Consider the following 15,826-nt stretch of genomic DNA (forward strand, 5'->3'; position numbering starts at 1 on the left):
GTCGATTGTCTAACTTCATTTCCACATTTCCACCTCAACTAAAGGATTAGGTGTGTACCCCTGTGGATTGAGGAAATCCCCCAGTCTTTACAATTACACAAATGAAGAAAGCAGACAAAGTGGCCCAGCTCAGAATGAGCCAGTGAAGTTGAACTCTTCAGAGCGGCCACATGCATGCCTGTGCGTGGAAAAACTCACCATTAGCAACTGATTTGGTCTCCCCTCTGCCTGCCACCTGGAAAACATGAAGACAAGAAGTTGATGAGCCAGCGAAGATGCAGAAAGACTTCCACTTGCACCTCGCCCACGGATTCTTGCGCCTATCCCACCCACTTCTTCTGTCTTCCTTGACGTCACAGCATAGCACACTACCTAATGACAACTCTCTAACCACCACTTTTCCTGTACAGGGCCCTTTTTTTTACATCAGCACAGACCACCGCCTGGTGTCCTCCAGCCCCACTACTCACTTGCAGACCACAGCCTCTGGCCTGCGCTGCAGCTACTGCCTGTGGCAACACAAGGCTGCCAGATAAGAAGGAAAAGAGAGTTTGTAGAAAAACGAGTGGTTATGGTGGATATCCAGCCTTTTTTCCCCACTTCTGCTAAGCAGAGTTTAAATTTACACACAGACATTCGATAAAACAGATCATTCCCATCAGCTTTTAGTCAAACGTGCTTGAAAATCAGAGGCGATAACAGTGATTCACAGCGGTCGAGCTGCCGCTGCACACCCCAGTGAGGCATCTCTCCTGTAAAGAATGCTGTAAACAGTTCCTCCATTAGGGCAATAAAAAGTAAAGTGAAGCTGAGCTGGCTCGAGAGCGGAGATTTGTGGCCGTCAGAAGGAGCAGCGGTGATGTGATGCAGCCATTTGTGAAAGGTTTAAAGCCTGCAGTTGGACAACGGGCACACTTTTTGTTTTTTTTGTAAATTTACAATGTAAATTTGATGTAATCTTCTGGATTTTGTTGCGTCGGCTTTAATAACCTATGGTAGTTAATGGAGGCAACAGTGTAACCTTTCTTTAAACTGACTAAGACCACTTTGTGTGTGTTACTTTACAGCAATTGAAAAGATTTCTATTTCTTTCTAGTTTTTTTTCTTTTCTCTTATTGCAGAAAGGGGCTCAAAGTGACTCCCCGTCAAAATAAAAGCCTCTAAAAACACTGCGAGTCAAGGAGACACAAAAAGTGACGTACACGTTCGATCACAAATCTCTAACTTTGGACTGAAACTCGAAAATGTCCAACCACAGCCAAAAAAACAAAACAAAACACATACAAAAAAGTCAGTGCAAAGCAGTGTGGGCTCATTCAGTCATAAGCGCTTTGAAGAAAAAAAAAAAAGACACAAAAACACATAGAATAGTTTCTCTTTTACCTCTCCAGGCTTATTCCAGATTTAACGGTGAGGTCAACTAGCTATCAGAGTTCTTTAAAAACAAAAAAAACACATAAATGTGATTGTTACTCTCAGTAATGTAAAGTAAAGTCGAAACATCATGAGATTTATCTAATATTTCTACTTCATCTCTTTAACAAATTGTTGTCTTTGATTGACAACGACAGGAAACTGGAGCAAAAAAAAATACATGGAGAGCCGTCCAAGACCGCAAACTGTTTTGGCAGACTCAAAACTCCATTCTGGACTTCCTCCAGTACGTGGAGCACTAATCTGGATCTTTCCCTACACAAATCTCACTTCATGTTAAGCGAGTAAATGGGCTGATATTAACGACATCTACCTTGGCCGGAGAGGCGCCTTTGTTTTCCCATAGACTCCTCTTGTTGGTGACGTCAACAGGCTTCAGGTCCTGTCAGGGGGAGAGTCAGAAAGCAAGCGCATTATCAGTGCATGCTCTGCATTTGGAGCTCTGATTGAAAATGTTCATCGTGTGGCAGCGGTGGCGGTGCACCTGAGATGTAGGCAGGATGGAACGAGCGCAGAGAATGACTGATGCGATCAAGCGGAGAGCGGTTTGTGTGGAGGAAAATAGATAATCAATAGTCTGAGGCAATCCAAGTAAAAGAAAGACGTCTTAATGCTGTCACGTTGGACATAAAGTTATGTGCAGTGAAAGTTTCATCTGCTCTGTTTTAACAATGTTAGCACACAGCATAATGCTCCAGCATGAATATTTGGATAAAGTCATAGCTTTAAATGTTTCTATACACTTGGGAAGGACAGGACGAAAAGCTCAACCTTTGTCTGCAAGCAAACATGCAACGGGTTTAGCATCAAATGCTTGAAAATGATGCCACGTCTACACTGTCCACATGCACTTTATCTGGAAATTACAGCTGCGAGAGCAGCAAGCTCACACACGTCATAATTCATTTTTATTTGAGGCCACCAGGTGGAGTCAGAGAGAGGATACAGCCTGCGTCCAACTGACCTGCTTCACTGCATCGTTTGAAAGTGATCATAAAACATGTCCTACACAGAACATAAGCAGCAGTAAATATGACACAGGCATAAAAAGACAGCGGGACTGAAGCAGGAGAGGGAATGCTGCACATTATTACTAGTCACTCTCACTGTTATGTGGAGGGTCCGCCACATTAAGAGCCGTTCCGAGCCAACTGGTCTAACGTGGGAGCAGCAGCGATGTCGGATAACTGCCCATACACCTGTTTTATTTCACAAGGATGGCCTCAGAGAACCTTCAACAGCACTTCACACTCCCAGTGAAATGGGAGGGTGTAGAGGCCACAGTGGGATTTGGCCTTGGTTGACAGTTAAAGAAAAACCCACCAGCTGTCATTGGATTCTGGGTCAACTTGTTAAATCGTGACTGGTGTACAATTCAGTTCAATTTGATTTATATAACGTGAAGTCATAATAACAGTCACCTCAAGAGTCTGCAATAACAGAGAGAAAACCCCAGCTATCAAAAGACTGCTTATGAGCAAGCACTTGGTGACAGTGGGAAGGAAAAACTCCTTTTTAACAGGAAGAAAGCAGGCAGAACCAGGCTCATCAGGAGTGGGTCTCTGACAGAGGCCAGTGGCATCACTCTCTGCCAACCAAGCACCACCCACTTCAAAATAAGAGCCAAGAAAAACAAAATACAAAAAAGAAAAACAAAACAAACTTTGGCAGAAGGATGACTACTTGTGTTTTCCATGACAACTTTATGAGATTTAAAAGACGACCCTAACCCTACTGCAGGCCACTACCTTCATGTGCTCTGGTTCTGGATTTTGCTCTGAGGTGAGTGCTAAGTGTACTGTGCTCATACAGTGTTGACCTACCGCTGGCCTTCCTCCTGGTGTCTTGCTGCTCTCTGGGGTTTTATTCAGCCAGTCGTTGATGCGGCCCGCTACGCCTGTCTTTATCACAGCTGCTTCCTGTTTGGACAATGTCAAAGGTCAGCCAAGCCTGGTCATCACTGGCAGCGGGGCAGAGCAGGAAGGACCAGTGAACTGGGCTCTTTCCTGTCTGTCTGTCCTTCTCTCGCTCATACACACAGAAGGTTTCAACAACTTTCTAACATCCTGCACCACCTTTACTTTTTTATTTTTTATTTTACCTTGAATGTGCTCCCGCCGCTTCCAGGCGAGCTGAACACGTTGCCTTTCTCCCACATGCTCTTGATGTTTCGTATGCTGTCGGTGACCATGGGCAGATCCACGGCTCCGGAGCGAGGGGATCGAGACTCCTTGTTCTCTCTCTGAGGAGACAGAAATCTGGGTTTTAAGCTGCGATAGAAGCTCAGGAAAAAAGCATAAATACCAACAACTCAATGCAACGTCTTTCTTATGTTTTGGGGGAGTCAAAGTAAAATGTTGTGCTCTGGAGTGGCATTTTTGGATTGATGATAATAATATTTCCAGAATGATAGCCAAAAATAGGCAGTGCAGGCACATTTTAGTCAAGCAAATTAAAAGTCTTACAGAATGAAATATTACTTTTTCTGCATAGTTGCTTTTTGACAAATATTGGATATTTGCAGTAGAGATGCACAGATCAATCAACAACTGGCATGTGCAACGTGCGTGGAGCTATGATGTTGTTTTGATTGCTTCAACATATCTATTTATGTACAGATAAATTATTGAGCCATAGCACAAACCATTGCTGTGCAATGATGTGTTTTAACTTTGTGATGCTCAGAGTTTGTAAGATTTAGTCAAGTTAAAACTGAGGGCTATCTTCCAATTTACACACAGTATAAAAACTTTGTGAGGGTTTGAGCTGTCACTTGAGAAAGCATCGTGCCAAAAACAAAAGAAATCCGTTTCGACTTGAGAAAAACAATTGCTGATGCTCACAAAGCAAATGCTGGATATAAAAAGTTATCACAGTGTTTCCAAGTGTTGAGGACTGGAGTGAGAAGTATCATCAATAAATTCAAACAGAGCCACACAGAGCAAGGCTGGCAGAGGTAGGCAGTGAAAGACTTCAAAAACTAGTGAGAAATGTGTCTAAAGACCCCAGGACAACTGCCAAGACACTAGAGACACAAGAGAATGACTTAACCTAGTCGGGAATTGTGATGTCAAAGAAGACAATCACTAGAACCTCGCACAGGGAATGGACTGTGAGCCTGTAGACCTTCAAACCAGACTGAAGTATCCTAAGGACAACCTCGAGAATGATTAGGTATACCAGAGGTCCGTCACCTGAGATGAAACTGGAGCTCTTTGGTTATAGAGATTCTGGTTATGTTTGGAGAAAGACGAGAGACGTGCACAACCCACAATCCCCACATTAAAAACACGGTGGTGGGAGTATTATGCTTTGGGGATGCTTCAGTGTGTCTGGAACTGGGAATCTTATCAAGGTGGAAGGACTGAAGAAACAACAACACAAAACACACATCACTCCTCCAGAAGACTAAAGTGAACATTACTGACTGGCCAGCTTAAGGCCCGGACTTGAATCCCATTCAAAAAATCTGTGCCAGAAGACCATCAAATCTGGTGGAGCTTGAGAGATTCGCCAAAGAAGAATGGGCTGGAATTGCACAGGAGACGTGCGTGAAACTTGTTGAAAATGACAAACAACTCCATCCATCCATCCATCCATCAGTGTTTTCGAAGCTGATGCAGAGCTAACCTGAGCAGCTGAGGTGTACTGCTCCAGCCTGTTGTCTATCTTGGACACCACAGGATAATGAGCCTTCATTGTGCTGCGGGGCAAAAGCAAGAAATTAACATACAGTGCATGAAAAATCTAAATGCCCTGAAAATGATATACACATTACATACAGTTTGGGCTTTACGTCCTACACTACAGACCCTCGGGTCTAGCTCTCGATTGTATTGTTCATATTCAGCAAAAACAGGATTGCTTAAAAAGCGTTGTTAGTAGAGGTCAACATGACTAAAAAAGATGACGCTTACCTTTTCTGTGCTGACTTGTTTAGAAACTCGGCTCTCTCCTCAATCTGTAAAGAAAGGTTAGAAATCTGTGAGTTATAAATATTGCATCAGAATTGCTCTGCTGCATGCAGTACATCTCTACCACACTTCAGATATTTATTACAGCATCCCTGCTGCTGAATCAAGTGCACCAATCCCTTTATTACCGTTAATATGAACTCATTTCTGACTTCAACATGTAGACACGCCTAGTCCTAAACAGTCACTAAGCTTTGATGATTAATAACATAAAGGGGATCTGTTAACCTTGTGTGCAGCTTCAGATTTTATTTTTTTTGACTCCACCAAAGACGTAGTTCATAATAATCCTCATTTGTTTTAAACTGAGGCTTGCTGTGACACCTAAGGCCATCTCAGCTCGCTTTCCCTCCACTTCAAGCTGACTTCCCTTTGCCTTCCCCGGCAAACTGATAATTTGAACAGAAGGTGGGTGGAGCTGCTATGCTTGCAGCCAGAGCTGTGCGCCTGAGACGATCATATTATAGATATCTGTTCTCATTGACAGCTTACAGATCCAAGAATAAAGCAGTCTGAGCCCTGAGCTTCTGCCATACAGGGGTTACTTCTGCTCAATATTTTAAACTTTGACCATGTTTATGAACATCCATCATCGTAAGAGTATATACCGCAGACAAGAAATAGGTCCCCTTCATGCACTTAACTTTATTTCCCACAATCTCTTTGCAGGCTGTGTTTTCAAATAGTAAATATCTCATTATTATTTTTCTTCATACGTAATATAATTTGGCTTCACTTGAGCAGCACCAAGATACTGTTCCCTCTATGTGCAAAATGCTCTGAAAGACATGCACACACACGCACACACAGTCAGAAACTGACCCCCACCCCACAGCAAACACACAGTCAGAAACTGACCCCCACCCCACAGCAAACGCTTTGCTCTCTCTGCCTTTAGTCTGTGGGAATCTCTGAGGATTGTTTATGATCAACGGCACAAAAGGCTAAAAGAGAGGGCAGCACACGCGTTCCTTAGATGCACACATACACACACAAAAACACAAAACCCTATAATAGGAACAAAAGACGAAACAGCAGAAAAAAAGGCCCTCTTCCCCTCTCTTTATGAAGAAGGCCATTGCACTCGACTGCTACCGAATGTGGGAGTTCCCAAAAATACTCCCTGACAGGAAATTCCCCATTCTCAGACGCATTTTAAAGAGCCGTAGCCATCCAAATGCAGTTACAGTAATCCTGTTAACCCTAATCGCTTTCCTGCATATCCCTGCTGCCTGTCCTTCATCTCGTCCCTCTGTCCTTTTCTGCCACAGAACACTGAGCTTTATCTACAATACAGAGCGGGGTTATGCTGGTTTACTGCTGATAACATGAAGGCGAGCTCTCGGGACTGAGAGTTCCACTGGGAGCTGATTCCTGATAGTAAGACAGTCTTTTTTTTTAACGTTTTAGTGTAACAGGAGGCACCAAATGGCAGCTGTCAAACAAAAAGCACCTAATAGTAAAAAGAAATGAGGGGAGTAAAGTGTGCATTTTGATATAGGAAGTAGCCTTTGGACAGGTTCAACAAAAACCAAAGGGGCATGAAATTCACTCTGCACATAAATCAAGCAAGAATATGCTCCAATTCATGTGAGCCAATATAGAGAAAAACAGATGTGTTGTTGTCTGTTGTCTTTATGTAGCAAAAGGTATTTCAGCATGAAATAGATTAGAGTTGCTTTTCATGCTCTATCTTCTTCACAGTTATGGGATTATTACGCCCGTATTTTGTGCTTCTATACTAAAAAAAGGTTCAAACTTAAACTTCTGTGGTTTTATGTTCCTTTATAGTCAGGGATAGTGGAGACAGTCCAGGGATTTAGTGCTTATATGGTATATACCCGACCTACTGGGCTTTTGGGTTGTCCATTTTCTTAAATTAACAATGAGTTACTTAGTTTTTTGTGAAATGCATCAGCTACCTCCCAAGCATATGAGCCTTCTATATTTAAATTTAGCCCCCATTTAAGTACCAAAAATCGCTGAATCGCTGCTTGTTAAAATGACGCCTATATTATAACCTGCTTACAATCCAAAAACATTTTCACATTCATGACAGATCTGCTTGCTATCAAACTCATCTTAATAAAAACTACACACAAACAAGCCATTTTCAGTTTTGAGCGACAGGAAGATGCCGTTTTGTCTTTATTGATATTCTTTTGTACTAACCGCATTAAGGAACTAGCTTTTCAGGTACTTACGAGACAGTGAGTACCTTTTGTTTTAAGCGTGTTTCCTGCTAGCAAAAATTAGCTAGCTAGTCAGTACTATTCAGATGTCTTGCAATAGCTGAATAACTGAAACGAAATTCATATCGGATATTATAATCACTAAACATCGAAATACGTGGCATTAAATAAATGCTAAAGACGCTATGTGTCTGCAAATGTTTGTTAAGGCAACATTCATATTAGCTATACGATTTTAATTTAATTATGGAGTTTCCAGACCCCTCGTTTTTGGATTATTTCATCTGTTGCGAAAACACACAAATTAACTCAAAGCAAAACACAGCACCATAACTGTCCATATGTTCCGTGTACGTGAAGAACACAACAGATAGATATGCACTCAAACAAACACATTCACGAAGAAACACTTGTACGTACAGTGAACATGACGACAAAGTAAGGCTTTGTCTGTGAAGGGAGTGAAGGGGGCATGAGAATTACTGTTTACAAAGTGACCACAATTAAAAGAAGTGCCTGGGTCTAGTACAATCAGAGCTCACACACCATTAGAGCCAAACCTAGAGTCTCACTGGGATGGGCCAGATGGATATTACAGCTAACTGTCACTAATTAGATTTTCTCCACTGGCTAAAAAATCCCCCTAGATTTTGTGTGTGTGGGAGTTGGCTTTTGGCAAAACTGAAAACATTTATTCACATTTGAGTTGATTAAACGTTCCTTTGCAGTGACAAACATTTATCTTTAGATAAGGCGATGGGGAGGGTTGGGGGGAAAACTTTTCTTCGTGCATTTCTCGAGAAAGGCTTAGATTTAGACAGTTTTTAAAAAAAACAAGTTACAGTTTGATTATTGCATCTCTCTCTCTGGTTTTATGAAATCCACTCCTTTATCTCAGTTAGATAACACTTGTGCAGATGCCAGTCACCTGGCGGTTAATCTCTCCAAATATTTGAATGTTCAGAGTAGGCTTTGCTGCACTGAAGGATAGATGGTGTTTGCAGGTTTGCAGGAAAGCTTTTACGGAGTTCTGCTGACGACTGCAAAGGAACCAGTGCAAATGCAGTTTAGTACAGCACGCAAATGCTATAAAGTTGTTTTAAGCCTTAAACTTATTTAAGTGTTCAACCCCTGTTCACTACACCACATTGTCAAATAGCTTTGGACGCAAATGCTGGTTTGATTGTTAGCTTTGATGCCACTTGCAATGTAGTAAAATATCAGTGGTTGCCCAGTGAATTAATTTTTGACTCAATTCTGACTCAACCTGACTGCAATCACTTTAAGACAAAATGGTGAAGGTTTGCAAATAATTGCCATCTATTTTATAAATGGAGGGAAGCAGCCAGCATGTTGAAATAAATTTGAGCCAGTTTTTACTGATGAGCACAACTCGTCTGTGACATGTCTCTTTGCAATACTCTGCTCGACTGGTTGCTAACTGGTTGTGAATCACATGTAACTGGCAACTTAACCCCACTGAATCACAAACTAATAGCAGACTGATTGCAGACTGATGGGAGAATGACTATGTCTTATTGGCTTTTGATCAGTAAAGTTTCTTAGAAGACGACAGCTGACTGAGTGGTTGTTGACCTGGTCCCTGTCTTTAAAGCAGCCATTTTAAAGGCAGCAGGATCACAAGTTGATTTTTCATGGTCGCAACAATTTAGCCTGATAGTTTTAGATGAACTGCGTGCTTTTACTCACTTGTCCAATTCAAAAACACAAGCACAAATATGTAGTTAATAGTTTGACTGTCTGCTTAACCAAAGCTACAAGTGTTAGCGTGGTCATTATAGTGTGCTCATACATAGTGTGGGGGCCTGTCAGGGATGTAAAGATTAGCTTAGCATTACAACACTTAATTTTCCAAACATTTTTGCAAGTTTTATTTGAGTTAAGGATGAAAAATATGCAGTTTGAAACTAATTTACCTTGAATGATTAGAGTTTACATCATCATACTTGATCAAACTATTAAGAGCTTCACTGCATTTCAGCTTATCCTTACAGGTCAACAATAAATCATGTATTCAGTTATTAAGTGCAAATGTTTTAGTCCCATTTTAAGATGCTGATTTTAAAAGATAGAATTTAACCCATTTTTTAAAAAACACCCCTGCAGTATCCAACAAGACGTAAGCATGACTACTGTGAGCAATACATAAAATATCAGTTTTTGGAAAAATTACAGAAATCAAAACTCAATTGTAAATTTATGTTGTTGTTTTTTTTTAATTTGAAGGTTCAATTAAATATCCAGCTAAAAAAAATCTGGCATATATTTCATGGTTCAGGCTTTACTGGAATAAAAGTCAGTCAGGAACTGCATTTTCATACAACAAACAGAGTTCATCTCTGCCTAATCGGCTTGTTAGCCCCCGCTGAAAAAATCTGCCAGTGACATATGCCTGTTCAGGCCACCGAATGATCTTTGTATTTTGATTTCTATTGCTGCTTCTATTTTTATCCTAACCCATATGCGCAATACCAAAATGGAAAACCTGAGGTGAGAAGTCAAAAATGGTTGGACCGACCTTCAGAGAGGATCCTCGTGGGCTGAGACACTTAAACGGTTTGCCCTCTCCATCCATAGTGTCATCCACCTTCTGTCTCTTCTCAGCCGCCTCTGCTCTCCTCCTTTCAATCTCCTCTTTCATCTTCCTCTTCTCCTCCTGAGAAAGAGATGGCAGGCATTTCTGAGTGACTCTGTCCTGCCAGGTAATGGTAGCTTGTGTTTGCTAGCTGCTTGTATCGACTCTAACTAAATGGAAACATACTTATGCTGCCACAGGCTATCACATGATAAAGAAAATGTCACTGGCAGTTGACGATCAAAAATGCAGCCGACCCAGACACTTTCTAACTGATTTACTTATTTTATCAAATGAAGCAGGTCAGTCTCGAATTCAATTACTGTGAGTAAATTCTTATTTACAGCCATCGGCTGCCTCGGGAGAAAAAAGGCATTTTGAAAAGCCTGATACAGCAGACTATCAAGAGTTAAAAAAAAAAGTATGAATCATTTGTACAGTATTCAGAAGAGGGCTGGTACTTGGCAGTATATCAGCCCTCTCCGGCAGCCTTGTCTTGGTTAATTAGTCTCTCTGTATCTCTGGGCCATCTTTTAATTACAAACCAAAAGGCCTCATTAACATCACACAAGAGGAGAAGAACAGGGGCAGATAGCTAGAGATGGGCCGCCACGTTCGGAGCCAAGAGCAACAAAGAAGACCAGTCAGGGTAATAGCGAGAATGTAGGGGCCTCGGCGCGAGCTGGCTGCGAGCGAAAATGAGCGACGCGTTTTGGTACAGCGGGGGAACACGAAGGAAAGCAGAGGTTATCGCGTCTGAGATACGCAAGGACGAGGATGTTGTAAGAAGAGGAGACGGAGGAATGACATATGTGAGTTACAAGCGGGGACCCAAATAGGTTGAGTCATGATAACGGAGACGTATGGCGAGATAACGTCACAGCGGTGCAAGTGTGAGAGAGAGTGATGCATGGGTTTCTGCTCATACAGGTGCAAAGGGATGAATCAACATGGTGCAGAGCATGAGAAAATGTAAAAGACTGCAGTGACGGTTGTTGACTTCATTCTCACTGATGTCTGCATTTGAAATTTGATTGTTGCAACAGCTGTGTGGTCAGGCAATAAAAACCATTCAAGTCCACTCTTCTTTCGATTGTTTTGGGTTTTTTGGTTTCGATTTTTTGCTGTTGGCCCAGTCAGAGGTTTAAGCACACACGGTGTGTTATTGTTGCAGAATGACTCATTTGTAAGAGATGTGCCATTCTCGAGACTTGCTATCCCCAACTACAGCCCCTCCTTTTTTTTATTATAACAATAATGGGAACAGACACAACACTGTGTGTGCAGGAGCTCACAAATATCTCAGCAGGTGTTTCATCTGGACTCAACAAGATCCAAATTAGAAAGCAAGCTTCTTTTCTTGGGCTACAAAACTGAATAACTGCAATTTTTCCTGTAACTACGTAACCATATAGTACAGGGATGTGTAGCTTTTTCATGCTTTTTCAAGTTTAAAGGGACAGCTTCATGGATATATCGGCGACTCCGATAAGCCATTTGCATAGAAATGTGGCTTAATCCAAAGTAAAAAAAACAAAACAAAAGAACAATATTAAAGAAGGAAAAGATGACTGAAAACCAGAATTGTGTGATAATTCAGTCATAATAGAGAGAAAACAGGACAGCAACCTCTTAGCGTCTAAGAACAGTTGGTGGTAGCCCAGAGATTGATTTGAATTTTTTTTACATTTATCACAGTTCCCAATTATCACAAGAAGAGACTGATAGCAACTTATTGCTCTTATTGATGTACCAAATTTGCTTTGAAGACAACAACTGACTGCAGGTGGTCAGAGAACTGGTCCCCATCTTTGAAACATCCATTTCGAAGGCAATCAGTTCATAACTTCATTGCACATGCACAATAATTTGGCTGATTCCAGTCTCCCACCGATTGTAAGATGACACTCAGACTTGCGTCCATCGGCCACTTGGACATGATTTTTTTTAAACAAAACATTTACATAGAGATTAAAATAATCTCTAAGAGAATAAAACAGAGTAAAAACAGCTTAAAAGTTAAGTAAAACGAAACAAAACATCCACCTCCTCTTTGGCTTTCCTTTCTGCCTCTTCCTGCTTCCTCTGCCTCTCCTCCTCCTCCAGCACCTTTCTCCTCTCCTCCCTCTTCCTTTTCAGCTCCTCCAGCTCAGCTTCGGCGTCCTGCTGCTTCTGCCTCATCCTCTCAAACTCCTCGCTCTCCGCGTCATCGCGACGACGCTTCAGCTCCTCCAGCTTGCGCTCCGCCTCCAGGCGCGCGTCCTCGTCCGGGTCATCACCCGCAGAAGGCTCGGGGGAGCGCACGCTGCCGCGGCTGGGAAGGACACGTAAAAACACGGGTCAGCACACGGGTCGGAACGGAAAGCTGGTTGCCTTTTGATCCAGGTATTCAAATGCACACCAGAAGAAGATGTTGCCTTCACGGAATTCACACAACAAACAAATGCAATCACGTTTGCAAAGATAAAGTTACAGGCGGTATCAAGTTTCGTTCCAGTGTTTCAACCTGAGAACTCACTGCAGGTGACCCGTGACAGAAAAACACTCTGCCAGCTGAACAAAAACAACGTGTTTTTCTTGAAAGTCTGAATGAGATTTGCTTTTCAATTATGTTCCAGAAGCCTCGGGCTACATGTCTATACTTTCACACCAGCCTGTGCAATAAATGATAAATGTCAGCCTCACACATAACTTCCTGTCTGATAAAACAAATTTCCTTTAAAATGCAGTACATAATGTTGTTTATCAACAGACTGTTGTCCTCTCCTCGCACTCGGTCACAATGAGCTTTGGTTATTTGTAGTTTGATCTTTTCAGCTGACATTTGGGTCTGGTATATTAAGTTACTGCAGTACTTTTCCACAAGTGGACAAGAGTAGAGTCACTGATATATCAGCAAAGGTCTTAAGCTTCTTCATAAAAATCAAACTTGTGCAGAAATAAGTCCAGCAATTTGCTGAAATGTGCAAACACACATGAAAATACAATATATAAGGCACAATCAGAGTTTGTGGAATTTTAATGAACTTGAAAATCAATATTCGGTACGACCACCTTAATTCTTTAACACAGCCTGAACTCTCTTCTCATTTCTTTAAGTAGTCTTCAGAAATAGTTCTCCAGGCTGTTTGAAGGACACCCAAAGCTCTTCTTTGGATGTTTACTGCCTTTTGTTCCATTTTCTGCTGATTTGATCCACACTGCTTCAGTAATGTTGTGGTCAAGGCTCGGGGGATGCCAATCCACGACTGATGGTGTTCCACTGTGTTTGTGTTTTTAAAATCCAGGCTTTTACTACACTGACAATGTGTTTGCTGATTATTGTCACACTAAAAACTGAAGCAGTTGCCAATCACATGTTTCCGGTTAGTATTCCATGCTGGATCTGATGTACTTTCTGAGTTTACAATTCCCTCTATTTTGAAAAGATCCCCAACACCAATGGCTGAAATGGAGAGCCAAGTCCTCCACCGTGCTTCACAGACGGCTGTAGACTCACTGTTGTAGTTCCCTCTTGAGTCGTTTTGAAATAAATATTGGATTCATTACTCCGTGTGATCTGTCCCCCATCGTCAGGAATGGCTTCTTAACAGCAACCCTTCCACTGAAACCATTTCTGCTGAGCCTTCAGTGAACAGTAGATGAATCAGCTAAAGGTCCAGATGCATCTCTCAGGTCCTATGCCATGTCTTTCCAGGATTTTTCCTATTTCTTAAGGACATGAGTTTCACATCCTATTTATCTGTAAAAGGTTCTTAGGCCTGTCACTTCTTTTGTCCTCAGCTTCTGAGTTTGTTCAGAATTTTTAAGAACACACTTTACGTTGAGCTATACCAAGTTTTTGAAACTTAAAATAGCCGTTTACATTAAAAATGCTATTTCATGTCTTTTTTTTTGCAGATTCAACTAAAGATCTGGGAACAAATGTTGCTTGCTAGCAATAAAGTACCTTAAGATAAATTTATTTGTTATCCGTAGACAGAACACTGACTCATCTCTGGAGTTATGTGTCTTTTTTATGCTTTTTTTTGCTTGAATGAGTCACAGGTCAGCATTAAGTAGCATAACAAAAACATTTCTCTGAAAATGTTCGGGTGCAGGGACTGAAAAGTGTGAAAAACAGCCAATGTCCAAAGAAAAAGTCTGAAAGACCTTTATAAATGCCTGAAGAATTGCTGCTCAAATAATACAAGTAAATGAAGAAAAGAGAAATGAGTGGTGGCTCAGGACATATGCACAGCACTGTAGCTCAGTGGTTTTTTATATCTAGCCTTTTTTTGCAAGAAAGATTAGATAAGCGCAGCTGCTATTAGTCACATTCATTGAGTCTGTGTGTTTTATTCAGGCATACAGGTTTCATTAACGAATTAGTCACCTGTTGCTTCAGAATAAAGGCATCATTATCTTTTTTAGTAGGACTTAAATAACCATTATCAGATAGGTGACAAAATATTGAACTGAAAATGTGAAAATATTAGCCTAATTTCTGTTTGTCTGCTGTAAAAAAACAGAACATTTATCGAGTTAGATGACACAAACTACTGGCAATCTTCACATTTTTGCAACAATTGCATTCTGGTCTTTATGATTTTTCACAAATTAGAGAGGGTCAAACTGTCACACGAATCTGAGCGATACTGCTGACAGCTAAAGCGCTTGAATAATTCACAGGACTGGGCTATCCCCAGTTTGGCCTCAGGGTGACAATGAGACAGTGTGTGCTTTTGTTGCTGTTGTGTACCTGGTGGTCCTCTCAGGTTTCCTGTGCTGTTTGGGAGGCGCCTCCTCATGCAGCCCTCCGTTGTGCTTCCTCTGATCCTCCCTCTCCGCTCTGGGCTCATTCACCTAAAGCCCCACCCCACACACACACACAGAAAGCAAGATAGAGTGATACTGAACAACAAAGGTAGGCAGAAAGGTGCGTAGAGTGAAGTGTGATTGGATTCAATCATGTAACATCACATGATATCCCATAAGAGAAAGAGAGCACGCCCAAATAAAATAACACAGAACATCACATCACACTATGTCCACTCCAGGATTACTGTTGACAAAGGATTATCTAACGTGTGATCACACTGGGAGTGTCTCCAGCTGGGTATTTCCTACGTCCACTTGCTGTCCATAATCAGCAACATAATTAAAGTCTTATATGTGATAATTACTATTTCTGTGATAAGTACATATCCAGTCAAATTTTGAAGACCATGGGATATATTATGAATGTAATACAAATTGTGAATCTTTACCGAGAAAGCGCTATAAACGTTCTTATTCTTGCACTGACACCATTTCAATATAAAATGCTGACATCATCAGTTAAAATGCTTTTCCCTATTTTTTGTCATAGCTATCTATCTGTCTATGTTGAAGTGGTGAATCCACATTAAAACACAGCCATATGTCCAGGTAACCCCTAATAGGCAAGTTCAAACCCTCTGTTTTCAATCAGAAGGAACTGGCCCCAGTTACACAGGCTGGTTGGCAACTGGTTGGCAACTGGTTGGCAACTGCCAGACACTAGGGAAAATGTATATTCTTCCACCAGTTAACGAGTGGTTATGGGAGGTGGCTTGCTGTCGCTTGATGAAAGTGGTTGTAAAGAACTATATGATGCAGCAAAAACTGAA

General features: G+C 41.4%; 1 protein-coding gene across 5 annotated transcripts in view; it reads right to left on the reverse strand.

The window, feature by feature from the left end:
• Positions 1-15,826, reverse strand: part of cald1a (caldesmon 1a) — a 66,699-nt gene that overhangs the window by 4,857 nt on the left and 46,016 nt on the right. For 3 of the 5 annotated variants that reach the window (XM_006780609.3, XM_035907879.2, XM_087830329.1), the window contains 9 exons: positions 14,938-15,041; positions 12,243-12,510; positions 10,140-10,277; positions 5,352-5,395; positions 5,065-5,137; positions 3,536-3,676; positions 3,258-3,353; positions 1,748-1,816; positions 199-235 (listed from right to left, as the gene is read on the reverse strand). In XM_006780609.3, coding sequence (XP_006780672.1) covers positions 199-235; positions 1,748-1,816; positions 3,258-3,353; positions 3,536-3,676; positions 5,065-5,137; positions 5,352-5,395; positions 10,140-10,277; positions 12,243-12,510; positions 14,938-15,041 — 970 coding nt within the window. Of the gene's footprint in view, positions 1-198; positions 236-1,383; positions 1,436-1,741; positions 1,817-3,257; positions 3,354-3,535; positions 3,677-5,064; positions 5,138-5,351; positions 5,396-10,139; positions 10,278-12,242; positions 12,511-14,937; positions 15,042-15,826 lie in introns of all 5 variants that reach the window. The other 2 variants (XR_004843636.2, XM_087830330.1) reach the window with 2 other exon arrangements.

Source organism: Neolamprologus brichardi, chromosome 17 (genome assembly GCF_056152115.1).
Source record: "Neolamprologus brichardi isolate AB-2024 chromosome 17, ASM5615211v1, whole genome shotgun sequence".
Classification (NCBI taxonomy): domain Eukaryota; kingdom Metazoa; phylum Chordata; class Actinopteri; order Cichliformes; family Cichlidae; genus Neolamprologus; species Neolamprologus brichardi.